Raw genomic sequence first — 27,323 nt, 5'->3', positions numbered from 1 at the left:
ATTCATGCAATAAGACATGTTCAAATAGGATGGAATTCTAATCGATCTATTAACATAAGATATTGATTGCTGGCGCTATATAAATCACTAAATAAAAGAAGTCAGGGAAATGACTGATTTTCTTGTGACAAACAAATTATTGACAGAAAAAATTATTTTCAACAAAGTTTATGCAAATAATATCCTCTGCATATATTCTAGAAAGGCTTACAACAGTTGAGGTAGGTATTGAAAAATTTGTGGGAAGCTTTGAAGCTAGTTATCGTTGGAAATATTGTTAGTGACATACCAAGAAAATGACATTTTGAAATTCAATTAAATTTTTTAAATATACAAAACAGTCAATGCTAGTAAAAGGTCATTTTAAAATGCTAACAGCAATGCTTTTTATTAAAACTTAAAAAAAAAAGTTCTTTTAGTAGTATAGTATTAGATCTTGGAGCAAGAGACTGTAAATTGTCATATTTCGTGAAGATCACCCATATAATATATTTGTGGGGGAAAAATCAAGTTTTTTGGTATATTTTTTTAAGTTTAAAATAGAAAACTTCTGATGGCATATTTGAAAACTAGAAAACATTTCCTTCATGTGTAAATAGGATAATAAATTAAAGAATCGTGAGTATAGAAATAATGACCACAACATTGAAATGACATATCTCTCAGTGCTTCAACGGAAAAAAATAGAAGCAAATGGAGGTTTGAGATTTATAAAAAGTTCACTTGTAAAATCTAGCAATACAGTGGTACCTCGATATACGAGTGCCCTAACATACGAGTTATTTGAGATACGAGCTGTCGAGTGTGCGAAGTTTTGTTTTGAGATACGAGGAACGGCCATGCAAGCCCTTCTCGTCCTCGACAATGCTCCTGATCCCCCACCGAGCCTCAAACATGACATCCTCGAAGAATTTAAGTTTATAAAGGTTATCAAGTTTACAAGAACACTACCTAACACCACTCCTATCCTGCAGCCCATGGATCAGCAGGTGATTTCTAATTTTAAAAAGTTGTACATTAAGCACCTGTTCCGGCTTTGCTTTGCGGCGACAGAGAACACAAATCTCACCCTTTGAGAGTACTGGAAGGATCACTTTAACGTGATATGCCTTAGAATTGTTGATCAGGCCTGGCTGAGTGTTACAACGAGGACCTTGACCTCTGCATGGAAGAAGCTATGGCTTGAGTGAGTCTGTAGCCGTAATTTGTGCTGTCGCCTGAGTCTGTAGCTTCGAAGGATTCGAACCCGATGAGCCAGTGGAGGAGCAGATTGTGTCTCTGGGAAAATCCATGGACCTGGTGATGGGTGAGAGAGAAGTGAACGAGCTCGCCGAGTAGTACTCTTAGGAACTGACGACCAAGGAATTACAAGAGTTACAGTCGCAGCAACATTCGGGGGTTCCACAAGAAATTAGTTTCGAGGAAGAGTCAGAGGTGGAGGAAGTTATCTCTACAACTGAGAGAAAAGAGTTCTTGGGAATGTAGGACAGAATTTCACAGTTTGTGGAAAAGAAACAACCCGAAAAAGTTGCAACTGGTCGTACATCGGAGCTATTTAATGACACTTGAACTCATTTCTGCAGCATTCTGAAAAGGAGGAAGAAACAAACCTCCTTGGACAGTTTTTTTTTTCTTCTTGAATCCGGCTAAAAAAGCAAAGATCAGTGAAGAGAAAAGCAGTGACTAAAATTAAGCATACAGTAGCATTTACGTGAGCAAAATGTATGTACACTTTATAAAACCAGTTTTTTTTTTTTTTTTTTTTGCTTTACATTCACTTTTATTATGTTTTTAAACAATATTTGTCACTTATAAATACATTTTTCTTATTCAAAAACACGTAACAAAAACAATTGGGGGTAGCATTTTTGGCGCTGTAACGGATTAATGGCATTTCAATTCATTTCAATGGGGAAAATTGCTCTGAGATACGAACAAATTGACATACGAGCAAGGCTACGGAACGAATTAAACTCGTATCTCGAGGTATCACTGTATATCCAAAAATTCTTCCACACTCTTCTCCCTCTTCCCCTCAACTAATAGCCATTATTTTTCCTACACCTTTTTTATTGAACTCTCCATAGTTTTTAAGAGTCTTTTCCATTTTGATTGTTTACTTATCTTTTTGAATTTTTAAATAATACTCAGGTTAGATTTTGTTTCCACTTCATCAATTTATTCCTAGCCGCTGTTCAGAGGATTTACCCTTTAAACCCCCTCCTCATGCAAAGGTTATCCTTTCCCTCCAAATAAACAAAATTTTCCTTTCAGAAAATAAATCTGAATATCTAATCCTATTCCCCTAAAAGGAAACATTGGATATTATTATTTCAACTTTTAAGAAAACATGCTATTTTTGTTTCAATTAGATTGTTAGTTTTGCTTCGCTAAAGCTTTTCATTAGCTCCGAAAAGCTGAGAGTTGCATTCTAAACATTGATGCTTAAAAATAAACACAAAAGACAATTAAATATAAAAAGAGAAATACCCTTAGAAATTATATGATTTTGAGTGATTAGTCACACGGAAGGGTGGACAATGTGAGAGACTGTGTTATTTAGAGCAAATGTAAAATTGGGTAAAAAACTCGTATTCTAAAATTTATTTGTAATGGCAATTAAAAAGAGGGATAAAGGACATTAGGGGAGTTAATTAAATTATGTTAATCAGAAGATGGGAAAGTTCTAAGGAGTAAACTTTTTAGAAGCTAAAAATAAATTGAGGAGGAGCATGGGGAAACTCGCAAGAGTATTGTTATAAGTCTAAATTAAGTGCCATATAGTAATATATTTTTATTTAATTTTTAGTTTTGAATAAGCAATTTCAAAACTAATAATCTTATAATTGAATAAGGTACATTTTCATAGTTCACTGTGCTTTTGGGCAATCGTCTTATCCACATTTTTTTTTTTTTTTTTTACAAAATTTGGTTACATTGAATAATAAATGTTTTGATCAATTGTTTTAATTGTTAATAATCAGTTAAAAACTATCCCATTTCTTCTTTTTAACCTTACTTGAGCAGTGTTATTAATTACATGAAGTTTGGATTGATAACTGATATTTGGATTCACTACTGACACTTGCGTTTACAGAAACTACTGGAAAAGGAAAGAAATCGGAAAGTTAGATATAAAAAAAAAAGAGATCTGTTTATAAGAAACAAGTAGGAAAATAAAATAAATAACATAAGACAAACAACTACTAATTTTCATTAATATTCTTGAGTCATAATGAATTTGTCCTTCACACAATTTACATAAAAATTAACGAATTTAATCAAGTACATCTTAATTCATAGACAACTTACTGCATTCCGCAGAATCAAATATTGGCAATCGTCTCCAAGTTCATCATAACTCAGAACTTCTGGTTTATATTCATCACCAAATACAGAAGATTTTAAAGAGCAATTATCCTCATGAGCCATCTGCAAAAAAGTAGTAAACAAATGATCAAAATCTGAGAAGAGTTATGTCTAAGTTTTTCAACAAAACTTTTAATAATTACAAAAGCTTGCTAAATAAAACTTCTTGTCGTAAAAAAATTAACAAGAGAGTGCTGTTTAGTACAATATCAACTGAGCATTTGTAATTATGTGTTACTGGAAAAAAACAGCTGTCACCAGTTATCAATCTTGTTATCATTAATTTTGCATATTCAAATTTTATAAGTAACATTAATTTGTTCAATTTAAAATTATACACAAATTTCTACATACAGAAACAAACTATTAACATCTCATAAAATTTTCCTCCTTTTATATAGACTTATATAGACTGCACAGATCTGGACATAAATAGTTTTGCACAAACACAGGGTTGATGGTTTGAACCAATATGGATTAAACACACCGAAAGTGTACTTAAAACATTTGAATTCTACACAGAACGATTTATTTATAACAAAAGAAGATCCCTGTGGCAGAATTTTTTTTGGGCTTTCTGCGACAAACATTTCTAGCACTAATATTTTTCTGCAAGATACTTTGAATAATAACTAATATACATGTTAGTAATTAAATTTAAAGTAACAGAAACATTGTATTTACAAAAAAAAAAACCTATTAGGATACATAATAAAATTTTATGTATTTTTTTTAAAATGAATATGTAATATTTTTTTATTCTAATATCATGGGCAATATTCTCACATTTTGTGAAAGGAAAACACATGAATTATTTCTTTTTTTGCATTTTGTAAATCATTATCACATAAGAAAATATATATATATATATATACTATATAGTTAAAAATCGTAAAATCCGTGAAAGAAAAGAAAACCAAAATTTTTTCATTTTTATTTTTCCCAAGTAAGAATAAAATTATGAGCATTTCTTCCTCTTTGATGCGTGAAAAAGGCATCTTTTGAATATAATTATGGAGGGAAAAAAATCTTTCAAACATTTCTGCAGAAAAAAAATTTTTTTGCTTCAATATTCTTTATTTTTCATTCCTCTCAAATAAGAATCAAAAAATTACGAACATTTCTTTCCTCTCCGATGGGCAAAAAAGACATCTTTAATATATAATTTTAGAGGAAAAAAGAAATCAAAAATTTTTGCAGAAAAGAAAACCTAAATTTTTTACTTTCTAAAGGAAAATTCTTTCTGGAAGAACTTTGTAACGTTCTGCGACAATGTCGAAACGTTTTTGGGCGGGGAAGAAGATATTTGCCTTCTTGCTAGTGGGCTATAATCCCAATATATGTAACACAGATGAAACTGGTCGTTTCTTTAAATGCTTACTAGTAAAGACTTTATCTTTCTAAGAGGAAAAGAGTCATGGGAGAAAAAGAAGTATACAGAGAATTATTATTATGGTTGGAAGCATTTAGCTTCAGAAGTTAAAAGCAGGGCTGGTCCGAGGTGTAAGCCTGGTAAGCAGCTGCGTAGGGAGCCACATATTTAGTTTAAAAAAATGTTTAAAAACATACCTCTTTTCCTCTTAGTTAGTATAAAATAATGTGAACTTGTTGGATTAGTAATTGATTTTTTTAATTGAAATTTTTCATTTTATTGTGTTTCCCTTTATTTTTGGTGATTTAAAATATTTCCAATTAAAATTATTAGTTATTTATTTTTCAATTTTGTTTGCTAAATTTGATAAAACAGACTTTAAAAAAATAATATGTATTACCTTGCCATTTCATTTCTTTAATGCTGATTTTCAGGTTTCAAAATTTTACATGCTTCAATATATTTGTTACTTAGTTTTCCTTTTTTAGAATACTTTCAACATTAAACTTAAAATTTGAAAAAAATTTAATATTATAGCATTGCTTGTTGCCTCTACTGTTGGTAAATTATAATATGAAGTATATAAAATTTTTCATTCAAGGTATATATTATATAATTCAAGTATATAATTTGGGTGACCTTTATTCAGTAAATTTTACATCACAATTCAAAACCATACTGTGCAAAGCAATCCAAGAAAAAAAATATGAAGTGGGGATGGAGTTATCCAATCACCCATTTCTTGCCTGACATCGCAACATCAGATTTCCTTATATTCTGATCAGTACATTACTTTCTGCTTCACAATAAATTTTAAAATATGGATGATATTTGAGTTTGGCATTTAAATTTTCTGCGCTAGGTGAATTTGTGAGGCTGAGAAGCATTTCTAATATTAAATCCTTCTTCACGAAGTACAAAAACAACAAAAAGGCCCGAACGACGAGTACAACACGTGTAGCAAAACTTGACTGTAAATTTTAACATGAAAGAAGAAATGTTCTATTATTCATGATATACATAACATAACATCAAAACTTCAGCCTATGGACTAAGGTATTATAAAAAACCTAAAGCACATTTTTTAAAGAAAAAAAAAAATCTGTCCAGTGACTAATCAGAAACATTAAAGCAGAGAAAGAAATTCTTGATATCAAACTTCGTGAAACCATTGCAATGATTCAAAAATCTAGAGAAGAATTAAAAGAATATACAATTGTAAATCACTTAAGTAAAGCTGGATTCCTTTCATAGATTAAAGTACGAAAATGATGAAAATCAAGAAAAACAAAAAAATTGAACCAGAATTCTGAGAGAAAATTTCAGAATCATTTTTGTTTGGATATTGATACTTTCGTCAATGTAGAAAAAAAAAATTGAAACTAAGCATCCTTTTGATATGGATATTCTTCTGTCCATTAACAAAGAAAAAAAATAATAACTCAGATGATGAGGATAATGACAATGGAGAAATAGATCTTAAAATTACTTCTCCTACAGATCATCAGGTTCTCACAGCTACAGGAACTCATTGCTCATATATTCAGACACACATACATTCAGATAGTCAAGTATAAAAGATGGTGTATTAACAGCACTGAACCTTTTAGAGAATTTCTTGAACAAATGAATCGCACAAATTGTGAAGCAAAAGAAAATTACAAAAATCTTTCAAAAAATTTCAAATGTAAGTGCTAATATTGCCACTGCTTCAAATAATGAAATCGGAATGTTGTATATATTTACTTTAAATATTAATACATTCCTTTTTCGAGGGTTTGAAAGAAATATCTTTTAGTAATGATGATTTTAGGTTCGTGCTTTCTGCATCGTAATATATGGCAGAAAAGTAAATTTCGGATAAAGTTTTTTCAAACAGAAACTAATTTATTGAGCAAACTGTCTTAAAGAATAGTAGGAATCAATTCAACATGCTAAATTATTGACGCAAACTCTCTGAATTGAGCAAAGCATACAAAAAATAAAACAATTCATGATTATTTCATTAGAAATTTTTTTTGATAAATATCTACTGCATTAAATGTTATAAGAACTATTAAAATATAACCTTTAAACTACATAGATTTGCAAATAACAATTACATGGAAAAATTAGTTAAATCATTAGAAATTAACAAGCGTTTTCTAGATTTGAGATTTTTTAATACCATTTAATCCTGCCTAGTATTGAAAAGATTTATTCAGAAAGGAATTTTAATGATAGCAAAAAGATTTTATTCCATTCCAACCAGCAAGCTCTTTGAATTGAGCAAAGCGTACAAAAAAAAAAAAAGAAATATAACCATAAAACTATATAGACATTTAAAAAAAAAAAAAAATACATGGATAAATTAGTTAAATCATTAGAATTTAACAAGCGTATTGTAGGTTTGAGATTTTTCAATAATTTTAAACCTTGGGTAGTGTTCGAAAGATATTCTGATAGGATTTTCAACTATAGCAAAAAGATTTTATTCTATTCTAACAATAAAAGTATAAAATTCATAGCAGCCTTAAAGTAAGATTTACTTGATTGTAAGATTTAGTTGATTAATATTTAATATTAATTTTATTTTTTCCTGTAAATGAAACTTAAATAAGTTTGCTTTCTACATTTCTTTTTTTCCAAGAAAATTAGTAATGCAATCAACGGCCTTTGAACCAATTTTTCCAAGGAAGTTAGAAACTTCCAAATGTGAAGTCATGTTATTCAATTATAAGTTTGAAGATTTTATTTTTTCATTTAAAAAGCGTTTTCAATTACTCTTTATTTCCTTAAATTAAATAAGAAAAGAAGATTCGCTATTAAATCATATTCAAATTACTAGGTATTAATATTAAAATTTCATTGAAGTTGAATAATAATTTTTTCAACATGATCGAACTTGTTATTACCATCATGCACATTCCGAAATACATCCCCCAAATTTACAAGATGACTACCTAAGACATTATGGTATCCAAAAATCGTCTTAAATTTGATATCATTAAGACATCTACAGGCCTAACATGCAGAATACATCCGTTGGACGTCGAGAGATTTATGTAGAGAGATCTCTTGGATTCACAGATTCCTAAATATGAGAGCATTAGAGCGTGTTTAAAATAAATAACTATTATTTAAACTGAAAATTTTTTTAAAAAAAAAACATAAAAGATACAGGAAACATACAGTATTTGAATAATTATTATATAAACAAACTTTTAATTTAAAATATTTATGTTCTATGATAATATAAAGAATATTACAACTAAAATTACATAACTCTGCAGACTTACGTTGAAATTAGTTAATGCATTTTTAAAAAAGAGAGATTTATATTTCTCGCATTATAGGTTTATCTCTCAAAATTTCTTGAAAGATCATAAGAACACAAAAACGAAAATGAATACACCGCAAAATTTAGAATTGCGTATGCACATTGCCATTAGAGATTTTTAAAAGTGTCTCTGAAAATCCTCCTTAAGATACATTCTTGCTGCAATTCACGCATTGCGTGTGCATGCATAAATATTGATAAAAATTCGTTTTGAAAAGTTGGCAACTAATTCTCTAATATTTCATTTGTATTTATTTTGTGTGATGGTTTCGGATTCGCGATGTTTCAGTTGTTTTTTTAATTTTGACGAACCTTATTTTATAATTTATTTATATTTCTTTTACTTTTTTTCATTTCACTCTTAAAAAAATATTAGTTAATTTAAAATGGCTGAAAATCTTGTTGAATTACTTGGAAGGATATTGTTATCCCATGGTGATACAATTGAAACACGAACTCTTTCTGAAAAGAAGTGTGTTTTAGGACTTTATTATTCTGCTCATTGGTGCCCATCTTGCATAGCGTTTACTCCAGAATTGATTAAATTTTATAATTTATTAAAAACTTGTGATCGCCAAGAGAAATTTGAAATAGTATATATTAGTTCAGATTCCGAAGAAAAACAATTCAAAGAACAATTCAGCTCAATGCCATGGCTTGCTATGCCGTTTTCAGAGAGAAATCGCCAAGTAAAGAAATCATATTTATGTTTTTTTCCTGTTTTCATTGCTTTGTCTCTCAGAATCTATAGACACATGTTACTATAATGAGTCACATTACGTGGTTATTTATTCTTTTTTACTAATCAAATTGCATACTTAAAGTGTTTCAATTTTACTACCAACCTTGAATTATTTTTTAATCTTAAGATCTACAATTTTTAAAAATTTTATTGAAATTGTATTATTTTTAAAAAGAATAAGAAAAATTTCTTTTTCTATTATGGAATTTTTTTAAATATTTAGATAACTATCAAATTTTATGTTCACAAGTTTATTTATTCAGCATTCCAAAGCAAATTATTTACTATGCCATGTGTTCCTTTGGGGGTATTTCTGTATCTATCTGTATTTGCCAACTACACTCGTCAAGGTATCAAAGGGATTTTAAATTTACAGAAATTGTAAAAAAAATTATGTGGAGGATTATGGGGGTGGCTATTAGTTATACAATTCACATTGCCCCTTTCTGTGATATTTCCTTTTTTTAGTTTCTTGTGCCTGACTGCTCAAGTTGCCAAATTTTTTCTCACAAGTACCCATGCGGAAATTTCTTCACCTCTTTTGCTCCACACCAGTGGAGGATATTTCTGTATCGTGCCCTGCCACACCAACTACAATCACCAAGGCACCAAATTAATTTTAAACGAGAAAACTTTTTTAAGAAAACCATGTAAAGGTTTGCCCGGTGTTGGGTATGAGTTATACCTTTCGAGTTGGGCACTTTCTGTGATGTATTTTTTACTTTCTTGTGGGCAGCTACCCGGAAGTTGCCAAGACTTCGTAATTATACTGCCAGAGATCACGATATGGAAATTGTGAATCCTGCACGACAGAGAAATATCCCTGCATCGGGGATATTTCTGTATTGTGATCTATCGTGCCAACTACAATCGCCAAATAGATTTTAAACTTACACATTTTTTCAATTAAAACATGTAGATGTTTGCCCGGGGGTGGTTACAAGTTATACCTTTCGAGATGGTCCCTTTCTGTATTTTTTTTTTTTTTTAAGTTTCTCGCGAACCATTGCCCGTAAGTTTCCAAAGCTTGGCAATTAATCTGCCACAGATCAGGATACGAAAATCTCCCCTCTACATCAAACTAAATAGATTTCTTTAAAAATATATATCGTTCTAAATATATATGTATATATAAAAAGTGTCATATATATATGTCACGGCGAAAGACCGAAATCGGTGGTTGTTGACTTTCACCGGTGAATGTCGACAAACACCAAATACGTCGGTGAAAGATCGAATATTTCATTACATTCTTGTACATTCGGACTCTCACTGGTGTATGTCGACAATCACAGATATGATTTGGTGAATGTCCAAAATATTTATTACATTTGATTTGATATGAATTTATTCGTGGTTATAATTACATTTATTCGATATTTTAACCCTACAATGATGTTTTTTTAAGGTTAAGTGCCACTTCCCGGTATACCCTACAGTGATGTTTTTTTAAGGTTAAGTGCCACTGCTCGGTATACCCTACACTGATGATTTTTTAAGGTTAAGTGCCACTGCCCGGTATATATTTGCCCGATACTCCAAACACTGATGTTTCTTCTAATCTATCGTCAGTAAGTATTTAAATATAGAGTAAATATAAATATATCAAATAAATATAATAATATTAACAAATAAATTAATATAAAATTGGATATAACAAATATTTCGGACATTCACCAAAGCGACTATGTGATTGTTGACATTCACCGGTGAGAGTCAGAAATAAGGGTATTTAGCAATTATTTCGGACATATACCAAGCGACTATGTGAATGTTGACATTCACCGGTGAATGTGGACATTCTCCAGATTTCGGTTTTCACCGAAACATATATATCAAAGAAATTTTTTCCATTTATTAGTGAATCCTATGCATTCTTCAATATAGTATATTTTTTCAAATTATTATTATAGAATTGAATTGATGAGTGCTAAGAAAAAAGCTATCTCCATAAAAAATTTATTTAAGATAATTTTTTTTAAAACCTATATGCTGATTAAATGATTACATTGTTCTGTTTATCATCATTAAAATTTCATAATCAATAAAGTTAGTTTGGCCTATCTTATCCATGTTTAATAAAGTGTATTAATCAGTATGGTTGTTCTTAATATTATAACTACTATTATTGCATTATTTATTTTTGTAGATGGAGTTAGCTAGGAGATATCGTGTACAGAGTATTCCAGCTCTTGTTCTTATTGATTCACAGTCATTAAATCTCATCACACCATATGGCCGTGCTTGTGTAATGGATGATCCTTCTGGTATTTCATTTCCATGGAAGATGAGAGATCCCGTAGAAGTTCTTTATGAATGCTCATTGGTATCATCTTCTGAAACTATTTCATTTGAATCACTTTCTACTCACATCAAAGGCTTGTACTTTTCTGCTCATTGGGTGAGAATGTTATAGATCGAAGCTACTTCTATTAGTAAATAGAAAGTTTATTATAATTATTGAGTTGGTTTTTAAAAGTTTATTACAGTTAGAACTATTTATTAATTTAGCTGCCTCTAGATCAGTGGAATAAAAAGAATTTTTAAATTTTTTTTTCATTTGCAGGCATTTTATTTTTGATAATAAAAAAATCAAGTACTCATTTTTCTACCTTTGTTACAGAGTTTGAAAAATTATAATTTAAAAAAAAAAAAAGGGTGCTGGATAGCTTTTTGATTTAAATTGGGCTAATATTTTTTATTTAAATCAGATCATTTTTTTTATTTTAATCTGTTTTTTTTTTTTGTTTTTTTTATTAAACTACTTGTAATTTTATAAAAATATTTAATTTTTTTACAGACATAAAACATGCAATTTTATTGTAAAATAATAGTTATAATTAATTTTAATAATGTAATAGAATAAATTTTAATGTAATGTAATTTTATGCATTAATGCAATTTATATGTATTAATAATGTAATTTTTATTTAAATGTGTAGAATAAGTTTTAAGAATGTTAAAATATATTGAGAACTGTTAAATGCTATTGAAATATTAAGGTAAAATTTTATCTAAAATCTTTAGAAATAATATTTCATTCCAATGTGCTCATATTAAAACCATTTAAATATCTGACTAGGAAATTAACTCACTGGTTAAATGAATCATTGTGCAATTTATAAAAATCTTACGCACACTTAATATTTTACCGTTTTTTTACAAGTTTAAGGCACATATTTTCAGAAGAAGAAAGAATTATAAAATGAGTAAAACTGAACATCTAGAATGGATTTTTTCTAGCTGGGCTATGGTTGTATGACATTTAACAGTTTATCTGAGTGGTAAAGAACAATTTTTAATTCCAAACTAAATTCTGGGTAGAGATTTCACGATCACAACACTCAAAGATGCCATCTAGGACGAAGATGTTTTATGTTTTAACCCTCCTCTTCTCAGTTGTATGGGGAATGTACTACAATATTTTTTTCTTCCATAATATTTTTTGCATTTAATTGTCAAAAATATTTTCTAAATTTTCCACTACGCCTTCTTTTAGAATCATGTTTAATGCAGTTTTCAATTCCATATAGTTTCCTAACTCAAATGTTTTTAATCTATTTGAAAATCAAGAGAGAAACTAATGCACTTCCTTCTCCTATGACTGTCCACACGCTAATGGTGACAGCATGCTAACTGTTGCCATAGATAGAGAGTTCTGCTCTGGGCCACCTGTTACCCATTTTGATAGCCAATATGAAATTAATTAATTTTTAATACTTTTCTTAAATGTATGTGAATGATAAACATTTTTAAGAAATGAACAAAAACTTATTATATTTCTACTTAAATTTCTTTGATTTTCATTGAAAGAAAGTACAGCAAATCTTTTATTATCCTTAATAAATTAAAATATTTAGATTATAGCGATAACATAGGTTTTTAATAAATTTTTATCTATTCTGAAAATCAGGGTTTTTATAATAATACTGCTATATACTATTCAAATTCAATTTTAATATGACTAATTAATCTAATATCCCTCTCTCTCTTTATTAATTTAGCCACTTATTTGTGTAATTTTATTATGTTTTATACTAACTTGGATTATCAAGGTTCTACTGTATTAAAAATTTGAATGTTCTATAAAGTATGTTTTTATTTTATTTATTTGCATAATAATTTGTCAAAAAATATATTTTTCTGTTTCTTTTCTAATATAAGTTTTGTATTTTCACAGTGTCCACCTTGTAAAGCCTTTACTCCTTCGCTTGTGAAACTATATAAAAAACTGAAAAGCAGTGGTCAACATTTTGAAGTAATTTTTGTAAGCTCAGATCGTAGTGAAGAATCTTTTAACAAATATTTTTCTACCATGCCATGGCTTGCTGTGCCTTATAAGGAAGAGCAAAAAAGAAAAGAATTGGCCCATTTATATGGAATTGGGGGTTAGTTGTGGAATGATATCTTAGATTAAAGCTATCAATATAAATTTATAAAAAAAGGAAAAAAAACTTACTCTTAATTTAGTGTTAAATTTTTGAATATATGCTAAGTGTTTTATTTTTACTCTGTGTGTTTAAACGAACTTGAAATCGTAACAAGTTCTAAACTTTTGTTTTATCCTTATTAATTATGATGCTGTGACAAGTGATAGTATGCTTGTACTATGGTTTCAAAACTACATCTGTTTTGAGGTTTTAGGAATTCAGTGTATATGCTCAAACTTCATGCAATTGAAAGAGCAAAGAAAAAAGTTAATTATTTGTAGAGTTATTTATGTTATAAATATTGATATAGTCCCCCCTCCCCCCCCCCAAAAAAAACAACCTAAAACTAAAACCTAAATTTAAGTAGTTTGTATATTTTAGCCTTAATTCTTTTGCATTCATTTATGTTTAAAGCCAGAATTCTTCCTAGGTATAAAAAAGGGCACTCATTTACCACCATTAAATTTATTAAAATGTGTAATATTATGTAATAACTGAATTTGATTCTCAATTTTTAAATTACTCTCTTATACTATTTCATAATATATATTTCACAAAGTAACTCACACTCATTATCAAAATAACAGAAAATTTGAAGCTTTTGGAAAAGGATTAATTGATTCGCAGCTTAAAAGCTTTTATATATATATATATATATATATATATATATATATATAACNAAATATATATATATATATATTTAAAACTGAAAATATGAGAAAATAAACATTTAAAGATGCATTTTTAAATAAAAGGTATTTATTTAAAAAAAATAATTGTAAAATTTAAAATGATTAAAAAATTTATTAATTTCCTCCCTTTGAAACAAAAAATGTTAATATCTCTGGGGCCAAAAGTGTCAGGTAAATTTTAACTTTATGACTAGAGAACATAAGAAATATCTTACTAAAATGAAGGAAGGAAATTAAAGTTAAGTAACTAATCAATAACTAAATAAATTAGAAGTGAACTTTTCATTCAAACTGGTTTTGAAGAAAACAACCTTTTCCTGAAAAGATAAAATCAAAAAAAGGGTGTGTTTTTAATGGATGACGGTTTATCTTTGCAAAAAGGCCAGGTAGGATGCACTTGAAGGGATCAATTGGCAGGAGAGCAAGCTGTGTTTCTAGAAATGCTTTGGGAAAACGCTGTTTAAACTTTAAATAATGTATTTAAAATCATAATTATATTTTTTTTAAAGTATTGAGAGAAATCAGAAGCTTTTAAGTGGAAAATTCAGCTAATGCAAGCTGCGTGTTTAAAAATAATTAGTAAAAGTTACTTTTGCTTGTTAGATTTTATTAATATTTAAACTTTTTTTTTTCAAACATTAAATTTGATGCAAACTTAAAGAAATAATTTCTAACCAATTGAAGATTCTACTAAAATTCTCTTATTTTCATTGACTTTAAATTTCCAGAGGAGGAGGTCATCTCTGTTAAATATTAAAATATTCTTCGAATTATGTCGAAAATAAACTGTAAATTTCTTTAATTAAAAGATGCATAATATAAAAATGAAAGAGTAAAAACCAATAGATTCAGAGTAAGAAACTAAAGCATATCTTCACAAGCAGTTGTTAGTACATTCTGAAGGGAATGTCAACTGTGGAAAGTGTTGCCTCCAGATTTTAGTTCAGTTCCTTATTTTTATGTAACTCAATTAAATGAAATTTGCACTTGAAAGATGTTGAGCTTTTGAACCATTACTTTTTTATTTATTAAAAAAATTGAGATACATTGGATAATATGTCCTTATCATACAAAATGTAACATTCTAAGAAATATGAGTAGAAATTAGAATATAGATTTCTATGCCATTTTTATTCTACTGTTAGCTTATATAACATATTTTTATCCTGCATTAGTTAAACAATTTGAGTTATTGTTCTATATTTAGTTAGGAATTTTAACAATTTAATTTAGTTTTTGTTTTCAGTTCCTCTTTTTTTAAAACTATTTCTGGTTTATTTTAGGAATTCCTTGTTTAGTTATACTTGATCAAAATAATTCCATCATTACCAAAGAAGGTCGTTTGGAAGTTAATGAAGATCCAGAGGGTGAAGTATGTTTATTTCAATTTATTTTTGTTATAAGCTCTTAAACATAAGCTATTGCTGCTTATTTTGTTTATCTTGTAAAGCTGTCGAAATATATATGCCTATATATTTTTCTTCAGGAATTTCCTTGGCGACCAAAACTTGTTGATGAACTTGGTGAAAAACATATATCCAAGCTGAATGAGGAGCCTTGTTTAATACTCTTTACAAGTAAGATTTTAAACATTTCACCATTTTTCATTTGTTATAGCTTTATGTATAAGAACACAAGGATTTTTATTGTTTTATATTTCATATTTTTTCTCTCTCAACTACTGTGGTTTGTTTCTTACTTTTATCTTTCCATTTTTTATCCGCAACTTTATGCTTCAAATTTCAAATCATTTTTGTTTCCTCTCATTTACAACTAGCAAGTCTTGAAAATTACCAGCTGTTTTTGAGTGCTTGAAGTATGCTGACTGTATGACCATTTGTATATTTTTTTAGCAAATGAAGTTTTTAATCAAGTAATTAAATACTATTGTTATTTTCTAGTCATGGCATAACAGCTGATGTTAATTTTTAGCCCAAGCATTACACTTTCTTATTCTTATTTAGCATTTTAATATTATTGTCAATAGAGATCATAAATTTCCACTTTTAATTTCAATACTTAATTTTCTACTCGACGTTGTCTCTTTATATATTTTAAATTGTCGAATTGCTCATTTATTGTTATTTCTTTTGTTTAATATAGATACCAAATTTCCACTTTTAATTTCAATACTTAATTTTCTACTCGACGTTGCCTCTTTATGTATTTTAATTTGTTAAATTTTTCATTTATTGTTATTTATTTTGTTTCAGCTTGTGAAGATAAAGAACTTGAGCTTGCGCATTATGCTTTACTACCTGTCTCAGAAGAGTACCAAGCACGAGTAAAGAGGGCCTCTATAGAAGAGACATCAATACCGAAGTTAAATTTCTTTTATGCTGGTGATGTGAGTATTTAATTTATTTTTTCCTGAGACAGGAGGCAAAAATTGATTTCCATATTAATTACTTAGATCAAAAAAAATTAGTAAATAAAATAGTTTACATTTTGATGATATATATGTGTATATCAGCGATTTCCAACTGGCGGCCCATTTGTCGCGAATGGCCCACGAAGCCATTTTTTGTGGCCCGCGAAACTAAAATATAGTAGTTGTCATTTTTTTGCGGACAATTTTTTAGGACATTTCTACTGACATTTAAAATACTTTTCTCGTTAATAAAAACCTAATTTCTTCGTTTCTGTGAAATTTATCATGCCAACGGTGCAAAAAAAATTATTTCTCAGGTTTTGCATCCAAGAAAATATTTATTCAAATACAAAAATAATCATGTATGTTGCTCTTTTCTATTTCATTTTTTTGGTATTTTGTGAATATAATTTAGCATTTGTGTATCAGAAATTTTCTCGAAGAAATTCTCCGATTTAACTTTTTGAAACCACTCATTTTGGACGAAAATATTTACACACATATTTGTAAATTTTAAATTTGAAATGTAAGTATCTATTCTCTGGTGGTTGCAGCAGACAAACCTTAATTTTGTCATTGAACATTTTGTGTGCTACTATGTAAGTTTTAATACGAATCTTTTAAAGTTATCTTAACAATTAGATATCTGTTGCACATTAATTGTTTAATGCATGAGTGCACATTAAAGTTATTGTAACCCGAATTTTTTAATATGCAATTAAATATTTTTAAAAATCTACTTCTTATTTTAATTTGTAATTCAATACTTTTGTTTTGTACAACTTGGTAAAAATCTGACTAATATTTAATGCACCTTCAAACATAAAAGAGTCCTATATAAAATTTTGATAAAGTTGCGACTCGCCATTTGATTTGTGTTTTTAATTGTGGCCCCCGGCCCCATGTAAGTTGGAAACCCTTGGTGTATATTAAGAGCTTGGTTTCAATGTAATGAAAAGCCACTTCTAAATTGTTCAAGAAAGCATTATTTTATAAAAGGTTTTTGGTAAAAAACATTATGTTGGCAATAAGTTGTTTCAGGATAGTGTGCTAATATTAGTGTAAATGTCCGATTTTGGTCAATACGTATATCTAGAAACAATGCTAAAAATCATTCTTGAGTGGCAAAAAAATTTTTTTGACTTACCACTATTTTGCCTTGAAGTTTTCTTGCTTACATATATAAATATTTGATTGTTAACTAAATATATATTAAAATTTCTTCATGATATTATTTTGTTCGGTAAAATATTTCACCATTATAGGCTGACATCTGTGATTCTGTTCGTGACATAATTGGTTTTGGAGAAGAGTTTCCTCTTCTAGTCATTTTAGACATCCCAAATGGGAAGAAGTATATTCATGAAAACTCAGATAAGATTTCGTCAGATGTAATTGGAAAATTTGTACGTGATTTTATCTCTCATAAATTAACGCCTCTTATAATCAGTAAATGAACATTGTACATAAATATTTTTATAGTTATAGCAGCTATTGCTGATAGTAGAAACATTGTGTACGTTCAATATGCAATCATTTAAAAAATCTATATCAATGAATAATTTTCTTTTCCAATGTTGTATTTTGATATTAATTATAAATGTAAAAATTTCTTATCAATGCTATTTTTAGATTTTTAAGTATTATTCTGGATATTATCAATTCAATATATATATTACTACTTACACTATTATGAGAAATAATAATTGTTTTTAGATTTTTTTTTTAATTGAAAAATGGGAAAACCATTAATCTTCATCAATATTTTCATTCACTGTTAGTCATAATTCTTTTGACTGTGTGTCTGTCAAAGAAAGACATATGTATTTAGTATTTGCAATTTTTACCATATCATTTATTTTATTTTATTATTTTTGAAATCTTTCCTACTCTCCTTATTTTTTTTTTTTTTAATTTATAGCCCTCTCTTTTATTTATTTTATTTTTTCAATTTCTTTTTTTTTTCTCCAAAAAAGTTTGCATGTGCTATAGTCTTATTATCTCACCAGATCTTCTAAATTGAAATTCTCCTTTTAAATATTGTTTGGCATTGTTATTAGAAAATTTCCATGTCAATTGTATTTAAAAACGAATATCTTCTGACTTTTAAACGATAAACATTTACTGGAAGTTGGTCGTGAAAAATTCACAAATGAAATATATTTACAGTAGAAATCTGATTATCTGACATCAAGAGTATGTCGAGAAACTGAAATAATTGAATGATAAGATATATTTTCTAAGAATAGTATAAATAAAATTGTTAAAAGTGCATTGCTAATATCTTAAAATAAATAAATATGTTAAACTCTCTTTTTATACTGTGCCTCTTAGAGAACAAAAAAAAAAGTGATATAACTAAATCCCATTAAAATAACAATCTGATACATGTTGACTCTTACTTTTTAATCAATGTATGATTAAATGGTAGTTTTCAATGCTACATCATGGTTCATATATTTGTAATTTACAAATATGACATCATAATTGAAGATCTTATTGGATAAAAGCTCAAAGTGTCATTTTGGAAAAAACTTGTGACTTCTATAGGAAAGATCTCATTAGTCTTATTTTGTATATCATCAATTCGTTTTTCCAAGTCTTTAAATTTCTCAGACCTCAATGGATAAAACTGTTAAGTGACAATTTACAAGTATTTTCTTTGTAGAAGAAAGTTCCAAGTGCATAAGAAAGAAAGCCTCTCTCTTAGCTGCAAATTAAACTGTCAAGAATGTTGGCACGATGGTGCAAGCAATTTGGAGTTTTATAGATTTCACTTGTTGGAATCTTGTGAAGAATAAATAAAGACAAAGCATAATATCTATTTCTTATTGCACATGTGTAAATTTTAAAACTAATTTGCTCATACATTATCTAGCCAAAAGTATCAGCACTCCCACTTAAAGCATTTTGATGTGGGGGTGTTTTTCATGGTTTTAACTGAATCTCTTCGTTCCTGTGGTCAGAAATAGGATCTGTGAGATGTATATGGAGATTTCGAACAATGCTGCTCTTTAAACTCCATATTTAAGGAAGTTAGGCTAATATCTTTTCCAGTAGGATAACTGTTCCATTCACACATGGAGACTTGTGCAGCTAGGCTTTAACACAATTGGTGTTCAAAAACTGGTCTGGCCTTCTTAGAACTCTTATCTAAATGATATAGGACCCTTTGCAAGTGAATTTAAGCGCAAGACAAATTGTGGCCAGCTGAGTTGACCATCCTCACTGCCAGTACTCACTTTAGATGTGATGGATGCTTGAAAGTCAATCCGTATTGCCACCTACCAAAAGCTTCTCATATCTTCTCACGTGTGCAATCTAAATGCAAAAAGGGAACCAACTTTGTACTATTTGTATACCTCAGTACTCCCAGAGTCTGTAGCACTGGTTGTTCAGATGGTATATTCACTAAAATGTCACTTAAAGTTTTCATCCACTTTGCTTTTCAATTCAAATTCATTTGATATATTTACTATGTTTTTAAAACATGCTACATATGAATCAAACAAGATTATTATTGCTGCTGATTATATGGAATCTTGATGTAGGTTAAAACATTTTCAATTAAATAGCAAATAGTTAAGTTAATTAATTTTCAAAATATTGTTTAATATTTATCATTGCTATGTTCTTGTTTTACTGAATATTATATCAATATTTATTGTGTAATGGACATCTGTGATTTTTTTTATTGTTTCGTTTTTGGAGCAATTGTACAAATTTTGAACCTCTCTATTTTTATGGTGATCACAATTGTTGTAAGTGTATGAAAATTCTCCATTTTTGTGAAAATATTTAGAAATTAATATCTATTTTCTAAAACATCAGTTATACTAATGCTATAAAAGAACATGTTTTATGCATTAACTGAACTTGCTCATAATGTTGAAATTAAAAATATGTTTAGCATCAAATGGAGCAAATTTCTACACTTCTGAAAACTATTTTGAACTGAGTAAAACATATTCTATTCTTTAATTAGTAAATCATTTATCCTTATGTTTATAAAATTACTTTTTTTCATGGTGGTCAATTTTGTTAATATTTTTCTAAAACTATTTTGGGCAATCATTTTCAATTACCAAAATTTGCATTCATACCTTTGGTTATATTCCTGCCTTGCAAGTGAGTTATGGACTATTTATTTATATTTCACAACATGAATAGTTTCTTAATACCATAGCTATTACACCTTATAATATCTATGGGATCATCATCATCATTGGCATGACAGCCCAGGGTGAGCCTTAGCTTTCTCTGGAACATTTCTTCATGTTGCCAGATCTTACCAGTTCAGTACCCTGATTGTTTTAAAAACTGCATTAAAAATGTCTAGCCATCAAAATTTTGTATACCTACCAATTGCTCTGCTACCAGTTGGTTTGCGTTTGAATAATTTATGTATTGGGCTTGTTTTATTTAAACGGTTATGTGTCTTACAAATCTCATTCAGTTTAACTTTATAAATTTCACTACACCAATGTCCTTATAAAATTTTTAAATGTCTTTATTTGTTTTTCTTCTATTTATCGAATGGTCTAAACTATTGTACAAATTAGAAAAAATTGAAAATGAGACTTTTAACTGGACTTAGAAAATAAGCTTTACATTTATTTTAAATAAACTTTACATTTTTTTAAGAAGAAATTTTTATGGTTTTTTATTTTCTTATGGTTAAAAATTGTATTATGCAACAGTAATTATATTAACCCTAGTCATTTATTGTTAGGAAATTTTTGAGACACAAAATGAGAATTTTTACTTAACTAGTTTGATTCTTTTTTTTCTTCTTTTCTCTACATTGAATGTTTGATTACTATTCTTATTTAATAACAAAAAAAAGATATAAGCAGTGCCTGTTAAATATTTTTAGAAAATAAAATACATTTTAAACAAATGTGAAGTAGTTTTAGTGATTAATCTTGTAGCTTTTGCATTTATTCTGTTAAAAAATAGATGTTGATTCAAAATGATTTGTTCTTACTTTAATTATACTCGCCTTTCTGCAAAATTTGCTTTTTCTAGTCATTTTTGTAAGCAATTGTATTCTTTTGTCTATTGTGTGTTCTTTATTTCATCAAAGTATTATACCAAAGATTTTTTTATGTGTCTGTAAATCATTTAAGCTTTATTGATTGTTTTGTTAGTTGTTTTCGATATATTTATACATAATATGTTGTATGATTATAAAATTTATTTATGAAGCTTTTTGACATGCTGGTCTTACTCAACTTTTGTTTCTTATCTATAAATTAACTTTAATTTTAATAATACAGTCAGACCTCGATATTAGGTCATCTGCATATAAGGTCACCCCGCATATAAGGTCACTTTTCCAAAGTCCCGGCCCATTGAATAGGAATTCTTTGTTGTAGATTATCGGATATATGGTCAAGTTTTAAAAATCGTTATCGCTTATAAGGTCATTTTTATTTGAGGCGAGGGGAGCTCTTTTATCACAAAAGCCTATTTAACTTCCTTACAAAGCAATTACCCACTTCTGAAGCTACAATTTCTGAATTTTTTTCACAAGTTGTGGACAGTGAGGACAATGACAGTGATCCTGAGACTGTAGCTGTAACCCAAGCGGAAGCCTTCAATGCAATAAACGTCATACAAAGTTTTTTTACAAACCATGAGGGAGCTGAGGAACATTTTGAGAAGTTACAAAATCTAGAAAACATTGTTCGATAAATGAAATCAAAAACGAGACAGACCTACATAAATGATTATTTTAAATAAAGTAAGATATAATGAATGTATGTACACTTTGAGGAAATTTGTAAATAGCTTTATTTTAAATTATATTTTTTTTAAAAAAATTTGACTTTCTTTAATTTTTTACTAATTTTATTAAAATTTATTGACTTAAATATTTAATCAGCAGGTCGTTTTCGTTTGTATTACCATTTTTAAAAATCATAATGTGTACGATTTGCTTGCTTAGTTATGAACTGCTAATGAATCGGTTAAAAGGTCACCCCGCTTATAAGGTCACTTTTGCGATTTCCCTTAGGGTGACCTTATATCGAGGTCTGTCCCGCAGTGGACTGATCGTTAAGACACGGTTCTCAGCAGATCACCGAAGTCAAGCATCACTGGCTACGGTCAGTGTGCGGGTGGGTGACCACTTGGATCAGTCTGCGTAGGGACCGAGGGTGTGCGGTATTGGTCCTCGTTAAACTGTGCTACCGTAAAGTGCTCGACTTCGCTCGCAGGTCGTCGGGCTACCGAAGCAGGGGTGCCATCCCCTCCGCAGAGGATCAAAATTGTGATGGCATGTCTTCGGATCATCCTCAGGGATGTTTCCCAGACCGTCGCCAATAGCCCATTGTGCAGCTCTAGTGCGACGTAAATTAACAATAACAACAACAACAACATATATCGAGGTCTGACTGTAATATTATTATTAATATTTATAATATCATCAATAATAAATTATATATTATTAAATAACAGCTTTAAAAATTTAATTATGTTTCATGAGTTCAAGATATAATGGTTTCTGTAACAGAAAATTGTATCATGAAATGTGCACAAATTTATGTAAAGTAAACAATTTCATTTCACATAATTATAAGAAAATTTGTGATAAAATTTTTCTGTCTTAGTAATTCAAAATCTATTGCTTAAACTTTTTACTATGTGAATATTTGTTACATGTTGCTGTATATATTCTCTATTAGAAGTTTTAAAATTCATTCTCGTTTCTATTTTTCATATATTACTGTGGTTTTCACAATTATCGTTATCATAAGCATTCTTTTTGATTCTTGGCGTGATCTAGCTGTGCCAGGTTTTATTCAGAATATGACATCTAAGTGCAGTGATTTTTTTAATTCTTATTTAAATTATATTAATTATTGGCACTCTTTTTGATTCTTGGCTTAATCTAGATGTGGTAGTTTTTATTAAAAACATAATATGATCAGATTTAAAGCATTAAAAGTTGAACATTTTTACCTCAAAAGAAAGTTTGTTTCGACTTTGCAGAGCACAAATTTTGCTGATGTCTGCTTTTTTTAAGCATATTTTGGTTGGAGTTCATCTACTTTTTATTCTAATATTTTGTGCTTTTTATTTATTTAATTTTTACTTCATTTGTCTGAAAAATGAAAAAGTTGCAGAGGTCTTCATTTTTGGCGACTTTTGCTTGCACCCAGCTAACCAAAAAGTATCCTTTTTAATTTTTTTATTTATATGTATATTATTTTGTTAATTTGTTTTACTCAATGCTCCAATATTTTTTCCTAAAATTATATATACAAAATATGCAACAATATATAGGGCAAAATTAGGAAGTTTTGTACTGGCCAGTTGTTTTTTCAACAGAAGCCTTTTTTACTATAAGGTTATTTTTTTCAAAAATTGAATGATTAAAGAAAATGTTGTTATTAATAAAGGAAGCATTTCTTGAAAAATGTTAAGAATATAAGCTTGAAGTAAAGTAATTTTCAGAATATTATAAAATATTCATAATTCCATATTTATTTTCTAAAAAATAATAATAATAAAATACAAATGAAGTACTTGTTCAACTAAGAATATAATGACTAGCAAGCAGTGTTTTAATCGCCATTCGCTGTGTTTAATCGCCTTGTGGTATCCATTAATTTTGCCCTATATCACAGTGATATGTATTTTCATGAGTGTACATAATGCTCAAAACATTAAATGTTATTAATGAAATATTATAAGTGATGGAACTAAATGCCTGCCATGTTTTACTTAGAAATCATTTTTATACGCAACTGAATGCATAAAATAAAAATGCAAATAGAATTGTATATTTTACATTTATGTATGGTTGATATAAGCAATAAACAGCAGAAAATATTTTACTGCATTTTATTTTTTGACATTCACCATGTTTCTGAAACAACGACAAAAATTAGTTTAGTTTCAGGTGATATGAGACTTGTCTAAAATACTATTTAACATTTAAAATTACTTAAGATTCCAAGAAAAATAATTGTTTTTACTAAAATATTTGCTGAACCTATATAATTTAATCATATAATAATTACATAAATTTATTACTTTCTTCTGGACTAAGAGGCAGAATAGGCTTGGAAACATAAAAATGTCTAAATTTTTGAGCGAAATATGTGATCTGTGCAGAAATTGATAGACGTTAACATATGAATAAATGCTACAAAGCCATTTCTGTAATAAGTTGAATTCTATGGTGTATTTTGGGAACCGGGATGGACTTAATCAGTTACATTTGTAATGTTTAGAAGAACTGTTTTGCTTTACCTGCAAAATTCTATAAAAACCTTTTTAAAAAAATTATCTAATTGTACACTGGCTGAGTCACATCATCAAAAATACATAACAACTGAAAATTTTATGAAAGAAATTTCAGGCCGTGTCAGCCCAGTGGTTAGAAAATCAGGCTCCAATCCTTCAGGAGGGGTTTAATCCTAACTCTGTTAAGACCCACCGAGTTTGTGCGATTAATATACATGCTCGTAAAATCTGTGGAAGTCTTGTGCTTGCTGGCGGAGCAATGCCATGAGTACAGGGTTCTGGAAAAAATGTCCATCCTCTTTAGTTCTATCTCTAAATTCAAGAAGTGCCCTTTACAAATGAATGGTGCTGCCATCTATCCGTGGAGTTATGAGGTAAGACGTATATTCAACTTAGCGGTGCTCTTTTTATCAAACGAAAGGCACTCATTGGTTTAATTCACAAAAGGCCAATGGATGGCAAGCTTGGCTTGTTCAAGTGACGTTAGAAACAACAGAAAGAAATTTCACATCTTGTATATTTAACAGAATTTGCTACTATAAAAGTTTGTTGTCCTATAATTTAGATAAAATGAATCTCAGATAAGTTTTTCATTCCCAAGTTCTTTAGAAGAAATTGTTAATCTGACTGCTAGATTATTCATGTCCCTAACACTTTCGTTGCCGATCACACGATAGAGGGTGACAAAATTCTTCCCTACAGTTTGTGTCAATAAAACATCTAGTGGTAGTAAGAGATGCATATTGTTATCCAAAAATTTTTGGCAGAATATTTGATTTTTTTCTCATGACAATAATACATTGTTTATTAAAATAAACTTATTGTAAAATTGAAAAACTAAAATGGTTGAAAACTTAACTTAGATTTTGTCCTTATAGATTATCACATTTCAATGATAGATATGTACTATATATAGTATAACCTCCTAAACATACATCTGGCAGTAAACGCTTTAACATGGGTACCGATTTAGCATATTATGTGTATCACTTTATGATTTGTTAATTTATGGGGTTTCATTATTAATTTATGTGATCAATTTGTCTGATCAGGGTGCGTAGCGTTTTTAAAAAGTGCTTAAAGGTGCTTATTTTCTTTTTTAAAAGCCCTTAAAGGTGCTTTTTTCATTGGGTGTTTTTAAAAAGTGCTTAATTTTCCCTTTTCCAAATTGAGATTTTTCCTTTACCATGTTGATTTTTCCTACGGATTATGCAGAAAGACACTTTTCACATTGTTCTATCCAAGGTTTTCACACTTAATTCAACCCCAATCTATTCTGGCGCATCGTCAGTCCGTAGCGTATGAAAACACCATTCGATTTACATGATTCAAAAATTTTGACAATTGTCAAATACAATGCCAAAAGAATTTATTTTTTTTTTGTTGACATGATGGCTAAAACCAAATAAAACCGTCAATTGTCAAAAACTTGTCTAATTATGATATTTTTTTAGAGTGCTTAAAAATATTATTTGAGTGCTTGAAAAGTGCTTATTTTTTGTTGAATAATTTGGCTACGCACCCTGTCTGATTTATTATCTATAACATTTGTCCTTTATATATTTGGAAAAAATTTTTTTTAATTGTTTTTGTTCTTAGATCAAAGATGCAAAATTCTTAAAATTCGTCGTATTTGAAGTTGAATTGAATAAAAGGAAAGGATTTATGAAACACTAGAAAATCTTCAAGATGTATGTAGTTTCAATTCGTATGTAGTTCACACTATCAATTTTCAAGATGTATGTAGTTTCGACTTTTAAATCATTTGTATGTCTTAAGTAGTAGTAGCAGTTTTAAATTTTGGAAAAAATTTAAAAGCAGTTTTCAAGCAGTATATCTGTATTGGCTGAACCCTATCACCAATTTTGATAGAATGCTAGAAAATGTTCATAAAGTGTGATGTCTTTCCTTTTAAAGGGGAAACTTGTTCCCGAAAAATCAGGATGTATATTGCACAAAATTAAAAAGATATTGTGGGAAGAGGAGTTATAGACAATGTCAACGTTCATCTATGATACCCTCCATAGAATCAAGTTAACATGTCTTATATACTAGTGAATTGGAAATATATTTTTGCAGTGGTAGATACACTACAGTACTCCCCCACCAGGATTATATCTGTGATAGAATTCGATAAACGGATAACACTAGTTGATTCATTGCTGTTTTGTGAGAGGCCGGGAGAGCTGTATTAAGATCACCGTACTTTTTGCGTACTGATTGTGAGAGCTGTATTAAGTTCACGGTCGTGATCGCTCCTGTGTTGCTTTTAGCTGTCGAGTGCATACGTTGTACGATGTGTGTGATCGAGACTGAGAAGCAACAGCGTGAGGAGGACAATGTCGTAGTCCCAAGTAGCAAGTCAGCTGTTCAATGTGGACCATCCATCAAAGAAGGCGTGTTCAAATCGAAGTGGGCGTTTCTGTCAAGGTAGGCGTGTTCACATCGCGTCCAAAGGTCACCAATGTGGAAGTGTTGTTACAGACTATGTCAACCTTTATCTATGAAAAGGTACCCCATCATAGAATTGAGTTAACATGTCTTATATACTAGTGAATTGGAATTATATTTTTGCAGTGGTAGATACACTACAGATATCACTCTGAATAACTTTTGTTCTAATTATCGGATTTTCACATTCTAAATGTCAATCATAATGGTGCCTGTAGGACTGCAGGTGATTTCAAATATGCTAATTAATTAGTGCTAACTAGTTTGAATTAATTAGTGTAATCAAATTTACATAACTTAGTTATACACAATATTCTATAT

General features: G+C 29.0%; 2 protein-coding genes across 6 annotated transcripts in view; one reads left to right on the top strand and one right to left on the bottom strand.

Annotated features, from left to right (window-relative positions):
• Positions 1-8,164, bottom strand: part of LOC107456925 (uncharacterized) — a 58,331-nt gene extending 50,167 nt beyond the window's left edge. For 2 of the 4 annotated variants that reach the window (XM_043053329.2, XM_043053332.2), the window contains exons 1-2: positions 7,636-7,814; positions 3,313-3,432 (exon numbers count right to left, since the gene is read on the bottom strand). In XM_043053329.2, the coding sequence (XP_042909263.1) occupies positions 3,313-3,432; positions 7,636-7,659 (144 nt within the window). In that variant the 5' untranslated portion in view covers positions 7,660-7,814. Of the gene's footprint in view, positions 1-3,312; positions 3,433-7,635; positions 7,815-8,019 lie in introns of those variants that run through there. The other 2 variants (XM_043053330.2, XM_071181600.1) reach the window with 2 other exon arrangements.
• A 135-nt stretch (positions 8,165-8,299) lies between these two features.
• Positions 8,300-24,134, top strand: LOC107456933 (nucleoredoxin). 2 transcript variants are annotated; one of them, XR_011637033.1, is made up of 8 exons: positions 8,300-8,749; positions 10,952-11,203; positions 12,983-13,190; positions 15,208-15,296; positions 15,411-15,501; positions 16,138-16,271; positions 17,561-22,331; positions 22,688-24,134. XR_011637033.1 is itself a non-coding variant. In XM_071182409.1 (7 exons), exons 1-7 carry the CDS (start codon positions 8,447-8,449, stop codon positions 17,750-17,752), a joined length of 1,269 nt encoding a protein of 422 aa, XP_071038510.1. In that variant the 5' UTR covers positions 8,300-8,446; the 3' UTR covers positions 17,753-24,134. The 2 variants fall into 2 exon arrangements, 1 of the variants encoding a protein (XP_071038510.1); XM_071182409.1 differs by having other exon boundaries at positions 17,561-24,134.
• Positions 24,135-27,323: the final 3,189 nt, after the last annotated feature.

This window comes from Parasteatoda tepidariorum, chromosome 6, assembly GCF_043381705.1.
Source record: "Parasteatoda tepidariorum isolate YZ-2023 chromosome 6, CAS_Ptep_4.0, whole genome shotgun sequence".
Lineage (NCBI taxonomy): Eukaryota > Metazoa > Arthropoda > Arachnida > Araneae > Theridiidae > Parasteatoda > Parasteatoda tepidariorum.
Note: the sequence above shows the minus strand (reverse complement) of the source record. Positions and strands in the feature narration are given on the sequence as shown.